Source organism: Peromyscus californicus, unplaced genomic scaffold, assembly GCF_007827085.1.
Source record: "Peromyscus californicus insignis strain IS unplaced genomic scaffold, ASM782708v3 Scaffold_10__1_contigs__length_136768540, whole genome shotgun sequence".
Classification (NCBI taxonomy): domain Eukaryota; kingdom Metazoa; phylum Chordata; class Mammalia; order Rodentia; family Cricetidae; genus Peromyscus; species Peromyscus californicus.
In genome coordinates, this window is record NW_026294391.1 from 131,293,928 (window position 1) to 131,313,160 (window position 19,233).

Genomic DNA, 19,233 nt, shown 5'->3' on the forward strand with positions numbered 1-19,233 from the left:
ACATAGCACCACAAAGACAACAGCAACAAAACTTTGTGCTTCATACAGTAGGTGGTGGCAATCTTGTCCCTCTTAGAATCTTGTGGAACCACTGCATACAGCTCTGTCCTTGCTGTTTGTATAGTAGAAAAATGGTTGGGATACAGTAGAAAAGGTTTATATGCTGAAATCAAAGCAGACTTAAATTCTATTTAATACTTGCATGACTTTGGAATGGGTAAGCCTCTTAGCTTCTACTTCCCACTGTGCAAATTGTGGATATTAACATCTGTCTTGTAGCATTCCTGTAAGAGGTAAAATGACAAAGCACAGCATCATAGAGCCTCATCAGAAGGTGACTGCTGTTAGCCATTGTAAAGGATTCTGGCTCTTTTTGTCCTGTTATACCTAGGGAGTAAACCGTGCCTTACAGGATGGGACACTGGTGCTTCAAGGTTAGTGTTTGGCACCAGATCATGTGGTAAGGAGAGACTGAAGCTGAGCTGTTGACCTTTGTCTAACTATAAAAGCTGTTTTTACCTAACACATTATAGCCTGTGAGAATGCTTACCATGTTGGAGTTGCCTGCTGCTGCATCAATATGACTACCCCTTCCCCAAACAGTACAATAATAGCCACAAAATTGATGGAGAAGGAGGACTTTTCAGAACCTTTTCTTGCTTTTACAGATCTAGAAGAGCCAGTAATTACAGAACATTTTGAAGGGAATACTGTCTGATGAATTCAGTTGTCCCCACTCCACCCCACACCCCAGGAAATTGCCAGCATTTTTCTCTAGCTCAAAGTATGACTCAGGTTGTTGAGGCTTTGTGTTGCATAGGAAGTCAAAAATCACATTAACTATTTAAATTAGAAGAGTTTGGGTTAAAATTTTTAAAATAAATAGCTTATGAGATACTTTGGCTAAGGTACTGATAAAATAGAAAACTTAACTGATTGTAAACTTGTTGTTTCTTAGGCAACAGGAGGAGGATATGAAAGTGATGATGCATATCATAACGCCGAACTTTCTTTCTTAGACATTCATAATATTCATGTTATGCGTGAATCTTTAAAAAAAGTGAAAGACATTGTTTATCCCAACATTGAAGAATCTCATTGGTTGTCCAGTTTGGAGGCTACTCATTGGTTAGAACATATCAAGGCAAGTATACTCTAAAAATATTTGCAGGAATAAAAGAGTACTTATTTTGAAGAAGATGAAATTTTTCCTTCAATATTTAAAATTACATATGGAAAAAGAAACTGTAGTAGAAGATTCTACATTTGGCAGCTTGATCTTTCTTTATAGTTTGCTTACCTAAATTGAAGATTTCACAACATCATGTGTCTTACGTTTAGAGACTGTAGAGCTTTCTCTTCTAGTCGTGTCAGTAGTAAATAGTCTCATGTAGGTTTGTTTGGGAATAGCCAATTTATTATCCAACTCTTATTGGGTATATCACTCATAGACCTAGACAGAGGTGCCTTTTTGTTGTTGCTTTCATTTTAACAATTTATTAATGACTTATTTTATTGGGTTTATTTTGAGGCAGGGGATTCAAGACAGGGTTTCTCTGTATAGCTTTGACTGTCCTGGAACTCACTCTGTAGACCAGGCTGGCCTTGAACTCACAGAAATCCACCTGCATTTGCCTCCCAAGTGCTGGGGTTAAGGTGTGCGCCACCAACACCTGGCTAATGACTAATTTTAAAGAATAGGTTTTGCATTTTGATTACATTCAATTGTTTGTCCTGATAGAAGCATAAAAACCCTCTTTCAAAGTACAAGTATTAGGAACTATGTTAGTGGACTAGCACTTTTGGAAACTGTATAGTTTTATAAACAAACCAACTGAAAGCATATTTTAAGCAGGTAAATTATTAAGATATATTATTCTCTGGCGAAATTATGCTTTCCAACTTGACAGGAATTGTTTTTTTTTTATTTTTCCTGTCTAATTTTTATTTCTCTTAATTTATCATCAGAAAATGAGTTACAAAACAATTAATTGTGGCCGCTAACTATAGTGGAGTATCCTGAATGGGACTCTAGAAAAAAAAAGGGACATTAGGTTAAGAACTAAGGAAATGTGGGGTTGGAGAGATGGTTCAGCAATTAAGAGCACAGCTGCCCTTCCAGAGAGCCCAAATTTGATTTCTGTCACCCATATGGTGGCTCACAACTCTCTGTAACCCCAGTTGCAGGGGATCTGATGTCCTCTTCTGGCCTCTGCATGCACAGGTAAACACACGATACAAAGATATACATGCAGACAAAATACCCACACATAAAGTAAATAAATATTTTTAAAAGCCCTAAGGAAATATGAATAAAGTATGGACTTTTAAAGCAATAAACTTAAAGATAAATTTCTTAGTAAGTAGCGATGTGTCAATATAGGTTTCTTAGTTGTGGCAAATATCCCTTGCAATGATGTTAAGAAGGGAAACTGGGTTAGGTATCTGGGAACCAGCTGCAGTACCATCACAGTTGTCCTGTATTGCTAAACTTTAAAATACATTTTTAAATAGCACAGTTTTAATGCAGATCATCATGGTAGAACTTGTGAAGGAGAAAAGGGCTCTTAAGAAGATAGCTAGATGGTCAAAGAAGTTAGGAGTAAAAGGAAACATCATATTCTAAGATACTGTGTTTCAGCAAAGTCAACTGAAAAAAATAGGCTTGACCTAGTCCTTCAAGAAAGCAAAGGGATGGGGAATCCATTTTAAAGGTGACAGCTGAGGTGAGCACTCAGAAACTGTTGTAGGTGAATTCAGGTTGACAAGAATGGCATGTTTTAATTTATTTGCAATAAATAATGAAGTTTATAAAACTAAGAAACATTTTTAAGTGAGATTGGTCTAGCAAGGGATCTGGAAGAAGCCAGGCAGCCAAGGCCTTGACTATCAAATGCTGGCGAGAGATCTCAGGATTTGAGTAACAGTTTGGTAATGTAGGGAACTGTTCTTGGGGTTGATTATGTAATTGGTACAAGAGAAAAGAATGTTTAGAAAAAGAAGATTCAAAATAGTAGTGTCAATACAAGGATGCAGAGGCTACTAAAAGATAAGATACAAGTTGCTTCTTATGCAGAGCCTGTGGTGTGTTGTGATTATCTTGATGTAAGAGCTTCAGAAATGAAGACTGCCACAAGGAGGGTACACCCACTAGCCTGAGAAAATGATGCTTCCATTTTCAGTTGAAGGGCAATCCTGACTAGACTTAACAGAAACACTATGCTTTGGAGGTAGTGGTAGGCCATCCTCTGGTGTGATGTGTCAAGCAAGTTCTCATGTAAAGTAGAACTCAAGATAGAGACTTGGAACTGACATGTGAGCTTGTGAGTCAGTGGTTGAGCACTAAACTTCGGTTGAGCCCTTTATCAAGTATCCTGAGAGATGCTCCAGATGAGAAGAAGATCAGAAGACTTGGAATGGAGCCCCAGTCAGGTTTGAAATCAACATAGAAGAAAAGCAGAATTCAGTGAAGTCATCCCTAAAGAGAGACATCAAGACCTCCAAAGATGTTGGAATGTCTAGAAAGAACCCAAGAGGGTAGACATCTATGGGTGGTTGGCAATATCATGGGGGTGAGAGTTGGAAATTACAATGATGAATATAAATTATACCTTTGTAGAGCTAGATAAGGGCTGGGGAGATATATCAGTGTCTAGTATGTCTAGATATATCAGTGTCTAGTGTGAGAACTGGAATTTTGATCCTCAGGACCATATAAATGCCAAGTTGGTGTGGCAACCTACCTGCGTGTAACTCTAGTTCTATGAAAGGTGAAAAAGGAACTCTTCAGAACAGGCTGGCTAGCCAGACTAGCCATATTGATAAGCTCTGGGATAGATTGAAAGTTCCTGCCTCAATGACTAAATAAAGAGGAATTGAGGAAGATCCCTTGGCCTACACATACACCTGAACACACACACACACACACACACACACACACACACACACACACACACACACACACACACACGGCACACAGCACACATGCATGCATGCCAGCCAAAAAAAAAAGCTAGATAAAAGAGAAAGAAATGGTTAGTGATTATAAGAAAGGCTTTCAAGTCTTGGGATGCTTCAACCTGTTTTCAGACAGAGAACTTGGATGTTTTATTAAGGAAAGAAACACAGTTTGGAAGTTTAGTATATGGTAATTTTTATATTAGTGGAAAACCATTGGAAATAACCTGACTATAGAAGAAGAGTTCTATCTATATAATGAAATGCTGTGCAGTCATGAAGTAAATCATGTACTATGGTTGCTAATAATATGAGGAAATGCTCAAAAGTCCAATTGAAGAATCAGCAGAATTTAGAAAGATGTTTCCTAACTTTTGCTTTCTTTGTTCTTTCAGCAAAGTTGAAATATTTTCTTTTTTTCTTTTTTAGACAAATAGAGGAAGGCAGGAGGGAGGAGAGGGGGAGGAAGGGCGAGAGGGAGAGAAAATGAATGCATGCATGCAGACGTGTATTAGAGACCTTAGGAAGGTGGGGAAAAGCCCCTATCTTACAGCAGAAAGACGAAAGAAAAACTGGTTGAAAATACAACTGGTTCATTGTCTTGGGTGCCTGGGGAAATGATGAGGCAAGGCTGTGTGAAAAAGATGATGTATAGAAGTTAGGACTTAAGGAATGTAGAAAATGTAGAAGATCCCCATCAGACTTGATAATTTTGTCCCTAGTGAGGGAGATTCAAAACTAATGAAAGAAATTGTGACTGTTCTTTCACATGACCAGTGTAGTTGTGAGAATGCTGAGGAGCCCACATGTGCACATGTAACAGGATCCACCTCAGTTTCACACATCAGTTAAATCCTAGCAGTTTAGGGCAGTAGAGCAGGTAGTATTGAACTTGGATCTTGCAAACTAGGTGCAACACTTGGGCTGTATTTCTAAGTGCTGAGGAAAATCTATGCTTGTCTCATCTCAGCGTCTTGTGGCTGCTTAATGAATTTCTTGGTACTATCACTTGTCTTCATTAGCAAGATTCACTGGCTAGAACCTGCTGCTTTCTCTGTCACAAGAATGCCGAATTATTTGTTTTTAGCAATTTAGTTTTGAAAACCAGATTTTGTTTTGTTAGATAATTACAGTTGCCCCAAGTCAGAATGACTGTGGAGATTGATAATTAGAAAACATCTAGAATTTTCTAAAATAATTGCCTTTTTATTGTTAATGAGAGACACGTCTTGATGCTGTGGCATGTCGTTCTGTATGCTGTGAATATGTGTTACTCTGATTGGTTGACAAATAAAATGCTGATTGGCCAGTAGCCAGGCAGGAAGCATAGGCATGGCAAGCAGACAAGGAGAATTCTGGGAAGAGGAAGAAGGGCTGAGTCAGGAGTCACCATCCAGACACAGAAGAAGCAAGATGTCAAAGCAGAACTGAGAAAAGATAACAAGCCACATGACTAAACATAGATAAGAATTATGGGTTAATTTAAGTGTAAGAGCTAGTCAGTAATAAACCCTGAGCTAAGGGCCAAGCAGTTATAATTAATATAAGCATCTGAGTGATTATTTTATAAGTGGGCCATGGGACTGGAGAAACCTTCCTACTACATCTTGAGGGAGAGCTGCCCTCTACAGTGTGCTGGAACTCCAACTTCATTAAGTTGGGCTCCAGTAATCTAGAATGTTAGCACTGTTTCTCAACAGCACTTTCAACACAAGTACCTCAGGTTAAAACTGCAAACAGGATTGCAGGAGTCATTTCAGGAGCACTGAGTTCTGCACAGGTGCTTTTGGTGGTCTGCCATCCTTTAGTCCCCTAACTTTTTTCTTGTTCACTTGTCTCTCATGACTTCATGTAAAAATAATAAGCTTTCATATATTCTATTTGTCAGATGGTTCACATAATCTAGCTTTTCCTTAAATACATATCAGTGAATTTTTTCAGTTTCTTTGAATTAGTTAAAATGATCATAGTGCATTCTAAGCATGGTGTTAGAATTTGAGGTGCTCCATGGAATAAACCTTAGAAAATCAGCTCAAGGGCCAACAAGATGGTTCAGCAGATAAATATGTGCCATTCAAGCCTGGTGATCAGAGTTCAGTCCCCAGAACACATACACAGGTGGAAGAAGATAACAGACTCTACATAAAGTTGTCCTTTGACCTCCACACAAGCACTATGGCATGCTTACCCACATATACATGAATGAAGTCATAAACAAATATGCACACTGTAATATGTTTTTAAAATCAACTCAAAGTAACTGTTAAGCACTTTGGAAGTTACAACCCTCAAACAATACTGGAAGGAATGTGAGGTGGTATAACTATTTTCTTTAAAATTTGTTTCTTTAAATAAGCACACATTTTTACCATGAGCATATATGTGCCATATGGTCCTGTCATTGCACTTATAGATGTTTACCTAAGAAAGAAAATGGTATGTCCTATCAAAAACTAAGAGTGCAAAAGTCCACAGTAGCCTTGTTTCTAGTATACAGATGCTAAAAACTACCAAATTTCTATCAACTGAAGAATGGATAAATAACTATTCATACAATAGGATATCACTTGTTCATGCAAAAGACTGAAGCACTGAAAAAAAAAATCTCAGAGCATTTGAATGTGATCTCTACACAGGGAACTTCCCAGGATCCTGATGTTCCTGATGTTCTGGTTTGTGATGTGCATTGACATTTGAAAGCAGGACTTAGGCTAGAGTGAAAATGGATGGCACTTTGACATTGGAATGCTATCAGTGCTTCCGGCTTCTCCCTGCTGCTGACTTGCATGTTTTTCTCTGCCAGCTTGTTCTGACAGGAGCCATTCAAGTTGCAGACAAAGTTTCTTCAGGGAAGAGCTCAGTGCTTGTGCACTGCAGTGACGGATGGGACAGGACTGCTCAGCTGACATCCCTGGCTATGCTGATGCTGGACAGTTTCTACAGGAGTATTGAAGGCTTTGAAATATTGGTACAAAAAGAGTGGATAAGTTTTGGACATAAATTTGCATCTGTAAGTAAACACTAAAGCTGTCCTTTAAAATCAGCTGGGATTTTAAGAAACTGGTTTCTGTAGTTTATTCAGTTCTGACATGAAAGTCTGAGGAGTTGCAAAGAAAAGTGGCACTTGCTTTAATCCCAGCACTGAGGAGGCTGGTAGATCTCAAAGTTTTCCAGGTCAGCCTGATCTGCATATCATGTTCCAGAATAGACAGGGTTACATGGGCATTGTCTCAAACAAAGAAAAAAATCTGAGGAATGTAAATGAAGACCGCTTTACAATTGGAAAAGTCTGTAAGAACTTGGGATAATGGAAATCTTTTTAGGATTCATCCATCTTTACTATTTCTAGTTAGATTCAAAAGTAATGTAATAAAGTCTGAAAAGAAATGTATAAATTGAGACTTGGGAGGCTGAGACAGGAAGGTTGGTGTGATTTCCAGCCAAAGCTACCCAGTGACTTCCAACCAAGGCTTACCAGTGATTTCCAGGCTTAGGCTACTCAGTCAATTCCAGCCAAGGCTATCCAGTGAGTTCCAACCAAGGCTACCCAGTGAGTTCAAGCTGAGACTACCCAGTGAGTTCCAGCTGAGACTACCCAGTAAGGGACAGGCCTAAGCTACTTAGTGACTGCCAGGCCTAGGCTGGCAGTTCTGGGCTGAGTTAGCATAGGCTACCCAGTGAGTTCCAGCCAAAGCTACCCAGTGAGTTCCAAACCTATACTACCTAGAGAGTTCCAGCTGAGCCTACCCAGTGAATTCCTGGCCTAGGCTAACCAATGAGTTTCACCTGAGGCTACCCAGTGAGTTCCAACCAAGGTTACCTAATGATTTTTAGGCCTAGACTATCCAGTGAGTTCCAACTGAGGCTACCCAGTGATTTCTAGGCCTAGCCTGCCCAGTGAGTTCCAACAAGGCTACCAGTGAGTTCCAGGCCTAGTCTATCCAGTGATTTCCAGGGCTAGGCTACCTACTGAGTTTCAGGCCTAGACTACCCAATGAGTTTCAACGAAGGCTACCCATTGAGTTCCAGCAAAGGCTACAAAGTTAGTTCTAGCCAAAGCTATCCAGTAAGTTCCAGGCCTAGGCTACATAGTCAGTTCCAGGACTAGGCTACCAGTGAGTTCCAGCAAAGACTACCCAGTGAATTCTAGGCCTTGGATACCCAATGAGTTCCAGGCCTAGGCTACTCAGTGAGTTACAGGCCTAGGCTACCCAGTGAGATCCAGCCAAGGCTGCCCAGTGAGATCCAGCCAAGGCTACCTATTGAGTTCCAGCCAAGTCTACCCAGTATGTTCCAGGCCTAGGCTACTCAGTATGTTTCAACGAAGGCTACCCAGAGATTTCCAAGCCTAGACTACCAAGTGTAGCTTGAGTTTTCCTGCCTGGCCCACAGTCAGGACAAATCTCTCTCACCTGCCAGTCCCACAGCCACTCAGACCTGACCAAGTAAACACAGAGACTTATATTGCTTACAAACTGTATGGCCGTGGCAGGCTTCTTGCTAACTGTTCTTACAGCTTAAATTAATCCATTTCTATTAATCTATACCTTGCTACGTGGCTCGTGGCTTACCGGCATCTTCACATGCTGTTTCTCATCATGGCGGCTGGCAGTGTCTCTGACTCAGACTTCCACTTCCCAGCTTTATTCTCCTCCTTGTCCTGCCTATACTTCCTGCCTGGCCACTGGCCAATCAGTGATTTATTTATTGACCAATCAGCAACACACTTGACATACAGGCCATCCCACAGCAACCAAGTGTGTTCCAGCTGAGGCTGCCCAGTGAGTTCCAGCCAAGACTACCCAATGAGGGTCAGGCCTCGGCTTTCCAGTGAGTTCCAGTGAGTTCTACCCAGTGTGTTTCAGCTGAGGCTACCCAATGAGGGTCAGGCCTACGTTAGTAGGTGAGTCCCAGGCAAGGCTTCCCAGTGATTTCCACCCATAGGCTACCCAATCAGTCCCAACTGAGGCTACCCCCTGAGTTCTAGGCCTAGGTTACCCCATGAGATCCAGCCAAGGCTACCCAGTGAGTTGTGGGCCTTTGCTACCTAGTGAGTTCCAGCTGAGGCTACCCAATGAGGTCCAGCTGAGGCTACACAATCAGTTCCAGCTGAAGACTACCCAGTGCGTTCAAACCAAGGCTACCCATTTATTTCCAGATCTAAACTACCCAATGAGTTCCTGCTGAGTCTACCCATTGAGTTTCAGACCTAGGCTACCCAATTAATGAGTTCCAGCCAAGGTTACCCCTGAGTTCTAGCACTAGGTTACCCAATGATTTCCAGCTGAGGCTACACAGTCAGTTCCAGCTGAAGACTACCCAGTGAGTTCCCACCAAGGTTATCCAGGGAGTTCAAACCAAGGCTACCCATTCATTTTGAGATCTAGACTACCCAGTGAATTCCAGCTGAGACTACCTAATGAATTCCAGGCCTAGACTACCTATTGAGTTCCAGCCAAAGCTTCCCAATGACTTTCAGGCCTATGCTACCCAGTGAGTTCCTTAATGAGTTTGGGGCCCTAGGCTACCTACCTACTGAGTTCAAACTGAGGCTGACAAGTGAGTTCCAGCCCTAGGCTACCCAATGATTTCTAACTGAGGCTACCAGTGAGTTTCAGGACTAGGCTACCCAGTGAGTTCCAACCAAGGCTACACAGTGAGTTCTAGCCATAGCTACCCAAGGAATTCCAGCTGAGTCTACACAATTAGAGCCAGGCCTGTGTAACCTGGTGAGTCACAGACCTAGTGAGTTCAAGCCAAGGCTTCCCAGTGAGTTCCACTCCTAGGCTACCTAGTATGTTCCAGGCCTAGACTACTCACTATGTTTCAACGAAGGCTACCCAGTGGGTTCCAGGCCTAGACTACCAAGTGTGTTCCAGCTGAGGCTGTCCAGTGAGTTCCAAGCATAGACTACCCAGAGAGTTCTAGCCAAGACTATCCACTGAGGGCCAGGCCTCGGCTAGCCTGTGAATTCCATACCTAGGCTAACCAGTGAGTTCTAGCCAAGGCTACTCTGTGATTTCCACCCAAGTCTACCCAGTAAGTTCCAGGCCTAGTGAGTTCCAGGAAAGGCTACCCAGTGAGTTCTATTCCTAGGCTACCCTTTGATTGCCATACTTAGGCTACACAGTTAGTTCCAGCCAAGGATACCCTGTGAGTTACAGCCAAGGCGACTTAGTGAGTTCCAGACCTAGGCTACCCAGTAAGTTGCAGCTGAGTCTACTCAGTGAGTTACTGGCCTAGGCTGCCCAGTGAGTTCCAGGCCTAGACAACCCAGTGAGTTCCAGCTGAGGCTACCAGTGAGTTCCACCTGAGGTTACTCAGTGAGTTCCAGCTGAGGCTACCAGTGAGTTCCATCCAAGGCTACCCATTGATTTCCAGGCCTAGACTACCCAGTGAATTCCAGCTGACGCTGCCCAGTGAGTACCAGCCAAGGCTATCCAGTGAGTTCCAGGCCTAGGCTACTCAGTGAGTTCCATCCAAGGCTACCAGGTGATTTCCAAGCAGGCCTAGGCTACCCAGGGAGTTCTTTACAGGCCTATGCTGTAAAGGAAGATTTGTCTCAGAAAATAAAAAGGAAAGATTTTTAAATTGAGATTTCACAAAAGAAGGAAGATATAATGACAGTTTTCTCTGGGCTAATATAATTATCAGGAACAAATGTACTTCACAAAATGGCAGGTTTTTACTTGAGGCTTTTTATTATTTTTGATGCACATTTTTTAATCATCAAGGGAATCATTGCAATTCATATCTTTGGGTCTTGTTTCCAGGTTTCCTTTGAATGAGCATCTTTTTAGCAGATTTATTCCTTTGTGTGTTGGGGGTGTGATTTGTCTGCATGTTTATTTGTGCACCACATGCATACAGTGCTCTTGAAAGCCAGAAGAGGGAAGCAGATCCCCTAGTACTAGAGTTAGAGCTAGTTGTTAGACACCCTGTGGTTGCTGGGAATTAAACCTAAGTGGTCTACAAGAGCAGCAAGTGCTCTTAACTCCTGGGCCATCTCTCCTTTACCTGGATCCATGGTGATTCTCATATATATCATGCTAATAAAAATACTGTTTGATCAGCTTTTATCCTTCATCCAAATTTCACAAATGGTATGAGTAACATTTTCAAGTAGAAGTAGTCACTATTTAATAAAGACATTGTGAGAGTTTTGTTTGGGCTCTAGCAGGGGAAGCATTTTAATAATAATAACTATACTTTGGGCACGATTTCAAGCCTTGAAATGTCCAGGCTTCTTCTTCCCCAAGAAACCTAGTGAAGCTAGAATAAACCATGCAGGATGCTCCAGTCACCTCTATCTGTAGCTGTCTGTGACCTGTACAACATTGTAGTCATATGAAATAATTGTAACAGTTACATAGATTGATGGTGCTTTGCTCGTTTTTGTTGTTTTATGTGTATTTGTAGTGTGTGTGTGTTAATATTTGTATAAATGCACATGGTTGTGTGGGTGTGTGTACATGTATGTGACATTTTGTAAGTTACATGCTTTCTCTGTTTTGTACCCGTGAATTAAATCATTTTCATCAATTCATTTCAGAGAATAGGTCATGGTGATAAAAATCATGCTGATGCTGACCGATCTCCTATTTTTCTCCAGTTTATTGACTGTGTGTGGCAGATGTCAAAACAGGTAAGAATGTGTGGGATGAATATACACTCAATGTTTAAATAGTATCTTATAACATCTGAAGTTTGCCTACAAAATAATGCAGGGCAGAAATAAAGATGAAATAGGTATGAGTGAATAATGATTGAATTCCACCAAGAGAGACATAGGAATTCATTTTTTTAATTACTACTATTATGTATATCTATAATACTACATATAAAGTTTACAAAATTAAATTTTTAACTGGATTACCTGTTCTAATGGAAGGCCAGCAGGATGACAAGTGTCTCGGCATTTCTGTGTAAGTATGCCTGCTAACTCATTATACTTTAAAAAATATACTTTTGACCACCTTTTCCTTTTTTATCCTTGACTTGGTACATATTAAAGTATGTCAGTCTTATATGAAGTGCAAAGAAAAGAGACAGAAAGGAAAAAAAAACTATGGAGTATGTGAGGCCTTCCCAGAGTTCTACAGTGTGGTAGCATTTAGTCACTCTTGCCCTCTTACCATCCATCTATGCATCTTCTCTTGCCACAGTGTGTATATGTATTTGTGTGTTTCTTTTAATTCAAAGTGAACAATAATACACCATAAGTTCTTACTTTGACACTCTGGTCTGATGGAAACCATGCTCTTCTTCCTTTAGAGAACAGATACAATTTTTCATGTATGCTTGCTTGTTTGTTTTCATCTAGTTCCCCACAGCTTTTGAGTTCAATGAACGCTTTTTGATTACGATCTTGGATCATCTGTATAGCTGTCGATTTGGTACTTTCTTATTTAACTGTGAATCGGCTCGAGAAAGACAGGTGAGCAAAACACTTTTTTTGTGAAGGCTTTACACAGTGAATCTAGGAAAAATATGAGTGTTTATGAAGCACTGGTTTTGCCCTGAGGAATAATTTTTAAAGTATACAAATTCTCCCTTGTGGAGCTACATGAAAAGTTATGTAAAGGGAATTTTTGAATTTATTCTTTGAGAATTTCATAAGTGTATTTTGATAATATTTTTCCCAGTTCCCCAGATCCTTCCAGTTCTTACTCCCTCCCCTAATCTATCTTTTTTAAAAATGAGGTAGGTAGGTAGGTAGGTAGGTAGGGAAGCAGTAAGGAAAGGAGAGAAGGAGAGAGAAAAAGGCCACTAAAAACATGGGGCCTGTATAGCATGAATCTTAGAGAGTCTTATTAATAAAATCAAACCGGGGCCAGTTATTGAGGTGAAATGCTGGATGGTCAGAGAGACAGAACAAGCCACAGCTAACCTCACCTGGCCAACTTCTCAGCTGGTCTTGTTTCCTCAGACTGGAAGCCTCTGTGTCCTCATATCCGAATGGCTCTCAGCTGAACTGCTGCTAGAAGCCTGAAAGCTTAACCAGCCAAATGCTTCTAGTTTCTGGTCCTCACGCCTTATATACCTTTCTGCTTTCTACCATCACTCCCTGGGATTAAAGGTGTGTGTCACCATGCCTGACCATTTCCAATGTGGCCTTGAACTCACAGAGATCCAGAGGGATTTCTACCTCTGGAGTGCTAGGATTAAAGGTGTGAGTGCCACCATTTTCTAGCCTTTGTATCTAGTGGCTGTTCTGTCTCTGACCCCAGATAAGTTTATTAGGGTGCACAATATTTTGGGGAACACAATACCACCACAGGCCTGCCCTGGAGTAGGGTCACACTCCATTGATGAAAACTGATTTTCCCTTTCCCAACAGCTATCCTTTATACATAGCTTCTTGATGAGGGGTGGGACTTTGTGTCCACTTCTTCTCCTTTCTGTGATTTTGTCTGGCTTGAGGTTGTGCAGTTGTCCATGACGTCACAGTCTCTGTGAGTTCATATGTGCATCTGTGCTCCTGTGTCTGGAATTTGCTGTTTCCCAGAAGTCAGTCACCAACTCTGGTTCTTAGAGTTGTTCTGCCTCCTCTTCCACATAGATTCTTGAACTTGAAGTCAGGGGATTTGATAAAGACATCCCACTTGGGGCTGAATACTCCAAAGTCTCTCACTCTATACACCTTGTCCAGTTATGGGTCTCTGCGTTAATTAACATCTACTGCAAGAAGCAGCTTCTCTGGTGTGTACTAAGTGCGCACTGATCTTTAGATATAGCAGTATGTCATTAGACATCATTTTATTGCTATGTTTATTTGAGAGACTATTAGTAGTAGTTTTCCCTTGGCCCCATGACCTGTGTATGCTTAGGTTCTTGGACTCATTAAAAATTGCAGTTATGGATTCCAGCTCTTGGAGTAGATCTTAAATCCAATTAAAAGTGGAAGGGCATGAACCTATAAAAATAGGAAAAAGGAGAAACTCACAAAAAATTTAGGTGAAAAACCGATAAGTAACAAATATTGTAGCTTGAGAAATCCAAATCTGAACGCTGCAGCAGAGTAGCCAAGCACCAGCTCACTCTGCATTGCAGAACACCTAGCTGCCCCAGGACTGAACCCTGCCAGTGTGTTTTCTGAGACAAAGTGGGAAGAGAAAGTTACATGAAGATATGTTTAGAATAAGCTACCCATTCTCTCCTCCATCCCTCTTTGGAGGTAAGGACCCTGGCAGAGGTTCCCTCTGAGGAAAGGATAACAATCGTGACTCATTCTAAGTATTCTGGAACCAGGTGCTTATTCTATATCTCTCTAGGAGATATAGAAATCTCATAAACTTTTAAGTGAATGGGAAACAGTGCATCTTAAAAAGGGAAATGTAGAATTAACATACAACCTAAAAATTTCACTTCTAGGTTATATTTTTAAAAGAATTGGAATTGGGGGAGCTAGGCATGGTAGCTCAAGCCCATAATCCCAGAAGTTGGGAGGTTAAGACAGGGGGATCACAAGTTTCAGGCCAGTTGAGTTATATACTGAGTTCCAGGATAGGCTGGCCTACATATTAAGACCCTGTCTCCAAACAAAAAAATACAAAAATGCAATCATATCAATGTATAGCATAAAATTAAATTCAGGATATGTGTATAAGGCTTATATGAAATATAATTGAATTTTGTGTTTTGATTGGATTCTATCCCTAACATATCTCATTATGTATATGCAACTATTCCAAAATCAGAACAAAAATTCTAAAGCCAAAGCACTTCTGGTCCCAAGAATTTTGGATATAAGATATTCATGCTCTATTTGCAAAGAAACAGAAATCAAAACGACTTGGAATTCTTCAGTGACAGTATTGCACAGATGACTTTTAAGGAAAGCACTTCAAGCCAGCTTTCTGCAGCTACCAAACTACCACCTATGCATGAAAGGAGAACAAAGATCCTCTCAGACAACACAGCATCAAGAATGATCTACTTCATGGGCTGTGGAGTTAGCTCCATTAGTAAAGTGTTTACCTTGCAAGTGTGAGGACCTTAGTTCAATCCTCAGAACCCACATAAAACCCTAAGCAAAGGGGGCATTCAAGTAATCCAGCACTGTGCATGTAGAGATAGGGGGATCCCTAGATCTAACTAGGCATTCTAGCCCAATTGATAAGCTCTAGGCCAATGAGAGGCCCTGTCTTTAAAGAGATGGAGAACATTTCTTAGAATGACACGTAGATTAGTGACTAGCTTGCACACAAATATACATGTGCATGTGCACATACATACACAAACTCACATTTTAAAAAAGTAACCTACTTCCCCAAATGCACCTTCCTTGGAAGTGGCCAAAATATGCACTCCATGAAAAGAAAGGCTTCACAGAATTCCCAGAGTGAGGGCTCCAGCACAGGAGTTCTTGATGAGAGCTGACCACAAGGCAAAGGAACAACTGGTGTAAGTTGAAGCTCCTATGACAGAGACATTTGGGTCATATGATGTGCTTAAGATTCTTTAGCGGCATGTGACACAATAAGGAGAGCTTGGAGTTGAGTTAGTAAATGCCAAGAAAAGTAAACAGTTGTGAAATCAAGAGAAAATCAATGAGTGCAGGAAAAGGAAAGCAATCATAGGACAGAAGCTGGAGAGCTCAGCTGCAAACAGCAGGTGCTTAGTCATCAGAATGAAACTACTAAACACTGAACTAGTCAGAGCTGTGCTATGGATTAAGGATGTGTGGCAGAAAAAAAAGTTTGTGTGGGGGGCAGGAATGGGGGAAAGAAAGACATTGTGACCGTGCCAGTAGTTAACACCTGCAACTGGATAGCTATGTGGTAGCAATAAAGGCATGCACTTGGAGGATAAGAAGACAAGTACCAGATAAATCAATTAAAAACACAAGTTGGCTCAAGCTTCATGGAAGACAGTATGAAGATTCTTCAGGAAATTTAAAGCAGAACCACTCCGTTATCCAGCAAGCCTGATACTACTGGTTGTGTATCCAAAAGAAATCAAAGCCAGACCAGGTATGTCAGGCCTGTGATCCCAGCTACTATGGAAACTGAGGTAGGAGGATCATAAATTAAAACACTGTCTAGGCTACAAAGCAAGATCAAGTTTGGCCTGGTGACTTGGTGAGACCTTGTCTCATTTTTTTGAAATAGGGAGTAGAGAGATGACTTAGTGGGTAGGTAAAAGTGCTTACCTCAAAAGCCTGGTGATCTGAGTTCAATCCTGCCTTAGTCAGAGTTTCTATTGATGTGATTAAATACCGTTATCAAAGCAACTTGTGTGCATGTGTTGCAGCACACGGGGTGGGGGGGGGGTGTTTATTTGGTTTACACTTCCACATAGTCCATCACTGAAGGAAGTCAGGACAGAAACTAGCACAGGGCAGGATCCTAGGGGCAGGAGCTGATACAGAGGTCATGGAGGGGTGCTACTTACTGGCTTGCTCATCATGACTTGTTCAGCCTGATCTCTTATAGAACTCAGGTTCCAGGGACGGAACCATCCACCATGGGCTACCCCCCCCCATCCCTGCCACCATCAATCACTAATTAAAAAAACACCATACAGGCTTGTCTACACTGAGGCATTTGTTTTCAAATGGGGTTACATCCTCTTCGATAACCCTAACTTGTGTCATGTTTACTTAAAACTAGCCAGCACAGATCCCTGAGACCAATGTAAAGTTTGAAGGGGAGAACCAATGCCATAGAGTTGTCTGAACTCTATATTCAGGCTATGGCATACATGTGCCTGCACTCACACATTCCACTAAATACTTTTTCTTAAATAAAAATAAAATATTATTAAAATAGTCTGGTTATAGACCTTAGTGGTCCTGTGTTCAAACTCCAGTAGCACAAAAAGGAACAAAGGAATCAAGTTGTATGTAGAAGAGCTAAGTGCACTCCTATTACAGAAACACTACTCACAAAAGCCAAGAGTCACAATCTGGAATCACCTTAAATACACATGGTCAGATGAATAAAAAATAAAAATTGATATGTTCCATGGTATAAATGGAATATAATTCAGCCTTAAAAAATGAAATTCTGCCTTTTGTGCAACATGGGTAGAATTGAAGCGTTAGTAACCACAGAAACAATTCAGTAAGAGTCTGTGTGAGTTGAACCTACAGTAATGGAAAGTTGGACAGTTAACAGGGTGGGGGTAGGATAGTGGTTTAAAAAATGCACATCTTTGGTTATACTATGAATAGGTCCTAGAAACCTGTTACTGTTTGGGTGTGAAATGGTTCCTCATGGGTTCATAAGTTGGAACCTTTCAAAAATGGGACCTTACTAGAGGAAGTGGTTCACTGCAGGGTGGACATTGATGCTTTCTACTTTCCTAGCTGCTGAGAAGATGTAACCAGCCACTCCACACTCCTGCTGACATGGAGTGTTCCCCAACACAATGGACTGTATCCCTTTAACCACATGGTGTCCATGCTCTCATAAAACACAAGTTTATTGTTTTTTATTATACACATTTTACCAAATTAAAGCTGAGAAATAAAAAAATACAAGAAATAAAAATACCAAAATTAGAATTTGACTCTTCCTAGTAATGACTTCAATGATAAATCATGATAGTACCATTTGAACCCACCCCATAAAGTTCATTTGTACTTTTCTGACACCAAAATCTGTACTGGATTGTGCTTATTTTGCACATTTTCTGTTTTGTATTATATACTATACATGGTTTTAAAAGTCAAACAGTTTCACAGTTAAGGGAAAAGCAACGACTCTCTCAACAACCATCAGGCCTGATGACAAGTGCAAATCTAGTCTTTACAGTTCTCATGATTTATCATTTCTATAAATGAACTACATGCATTACAGGAATTTCTGTTTAGCTGTTAGTGTCTTCCTTGTCTTATTAAAGACATTACTAGGAAGAGTCAAATTCTAATTTTGGTAATTTTATTTCTTGTATTTTTTATTCCTCAGCTTTGGTTTTTCCATAGTTTATGGTGAAATTTTGGTAAAATGTATGTAATAAAAAACAAACTTGTAAATGATTTTTGAGAACATGGATACCAGTTAAAAACTGAAGACTTGGTGTAGTCAGTTATCCACTTTTTTCAAATATCTGGATGTGGCTCTGATGTAGATTAAATATGTGGATAGTTGGTTAAAGTAACTGTCCAAATACCTATTGTCAAGTAATCACAAATTTAAACTTTATATTTCTAACAAGTAGAAAAAAAATGGAAACTCAGTGGGGTCTTCCTAATTTTCCTTTGAGGGGAATGAAAAAGATAGTGTGGCCCGTCTGTTCATAAATGTTTTGCCTAGCCAGGAATTGTCTTTGTAGGTCAGTGAATTGCATTCAGTGCTGCAGCATTCTGAGTCTCTGTTGTTAGTTATTTGGCGGTGCTCTTACCCTGCGAGGAAATGTCACGAAACACGACAGAATCCACTAACAAGAGTTTTATTAAGATAAGAGAGAGAGAGAGAGAGAGAGAGAGAGAGAGAGAGAGAGAGAGAGAGAGAGAGAGAGACAGACGTGACAGGCCTGCGGAAAGACACGTGCATAAGTAGGGAAGCCGGGAATATGGCACTGGCTTATAAAGACTGGGTCGCGCATGCATACACAGGCTCATGTGGCTACTCCACACATACGCGTAGATCACATGGTTGCACTGCGCGCTTTATGCAACCATGCAAAGCCACAGGGTCCTGGTCACGCGAGACATTTTGACCCGGAATTGGCTATTTTGACCCAGAAATGGCTATTTTGACCCAGAACTGGCTAGGTGGAAGTGTCTAGGTCCACCAGGCATGCCCATCCATGGGGACATGTTGTGAATCTATCACATGTCTCCCAGAAGAAACAGTGGCTCTCAGCTAGGCAGTTATCTATGGAAATATCAGTAAGTAGATGTATGCACTCAGTGATTCTTTTTCTTAGCTATTATGGAGGGTAATGTATACCTATCACTGGTGCTATTCCCAAATTATATTACCACAGGCTGCAGAGTGGTTTGTAAGTGTGTTTACCTTTCTGCTTTCTCTCTCTGTAGAAACTTACAGAAAGAACAGTTTCTGTATGGTCGCTAATTAATAGCAATAAAGACAAATTCAAAAACCCCTTCTATACAAAAGAAATCAATCGGGTTTTATATCCAGTTGCCAGTATGCGCCACTTGGAACTGTGGGTGAATTACTACATTCGATGGAATCCCAGAATCAAGCAACAAGTAAGTGAAAAGACAGCCCTGCTGGACTATATGGCTCACCCCAGCTAATATGATGCTGTTTGCTATGCTGGTGGTTTGTTCACATTCTAAGAACAAACATAATAAATAAA

General features: G+C 40.8%; 1 protein-coding gene across 9 annotated transcripts in view; it reads left to right on the forward strand.

The window, feature by feature from the left end:
• Positions 1–19,233, forward strand: part of Mtm1 (myotubularin 1) — a 140,801-nt gene that overhangs the window by 111,736 nt on the left and 9,832 nt on the right. For 7 of the 9 annotated variants that reach the window (XM_052740819.1, XM_052740834.1, XM_052740809.1 and 4 more), the window contains 5 exons: positions 959–1,144; positions 6,761–6,967; positions 11,510–11,602; positions 12,281–12,394; positions 18,947–19,123. In XM_052740819.1, coding sequence (XP_052596779.1) covers positions 959–1,144; positions 6,761–6,967; positions 11,510–11,602; positions 12,281–12,394; positions 18,947–19,123 — 777 coding nt within the window. The remainder of the gene's footprint in view (positions 1–958; positions 1,145–6,760; positions 6,968–11,509; positions 11,603–12,280; positions 12,395–18,946; positions 19,124–19,233) is intronic. The other 2 variants (XM_052740842.1, XM_052740862.1) reach the window with 1 other exon arrangement.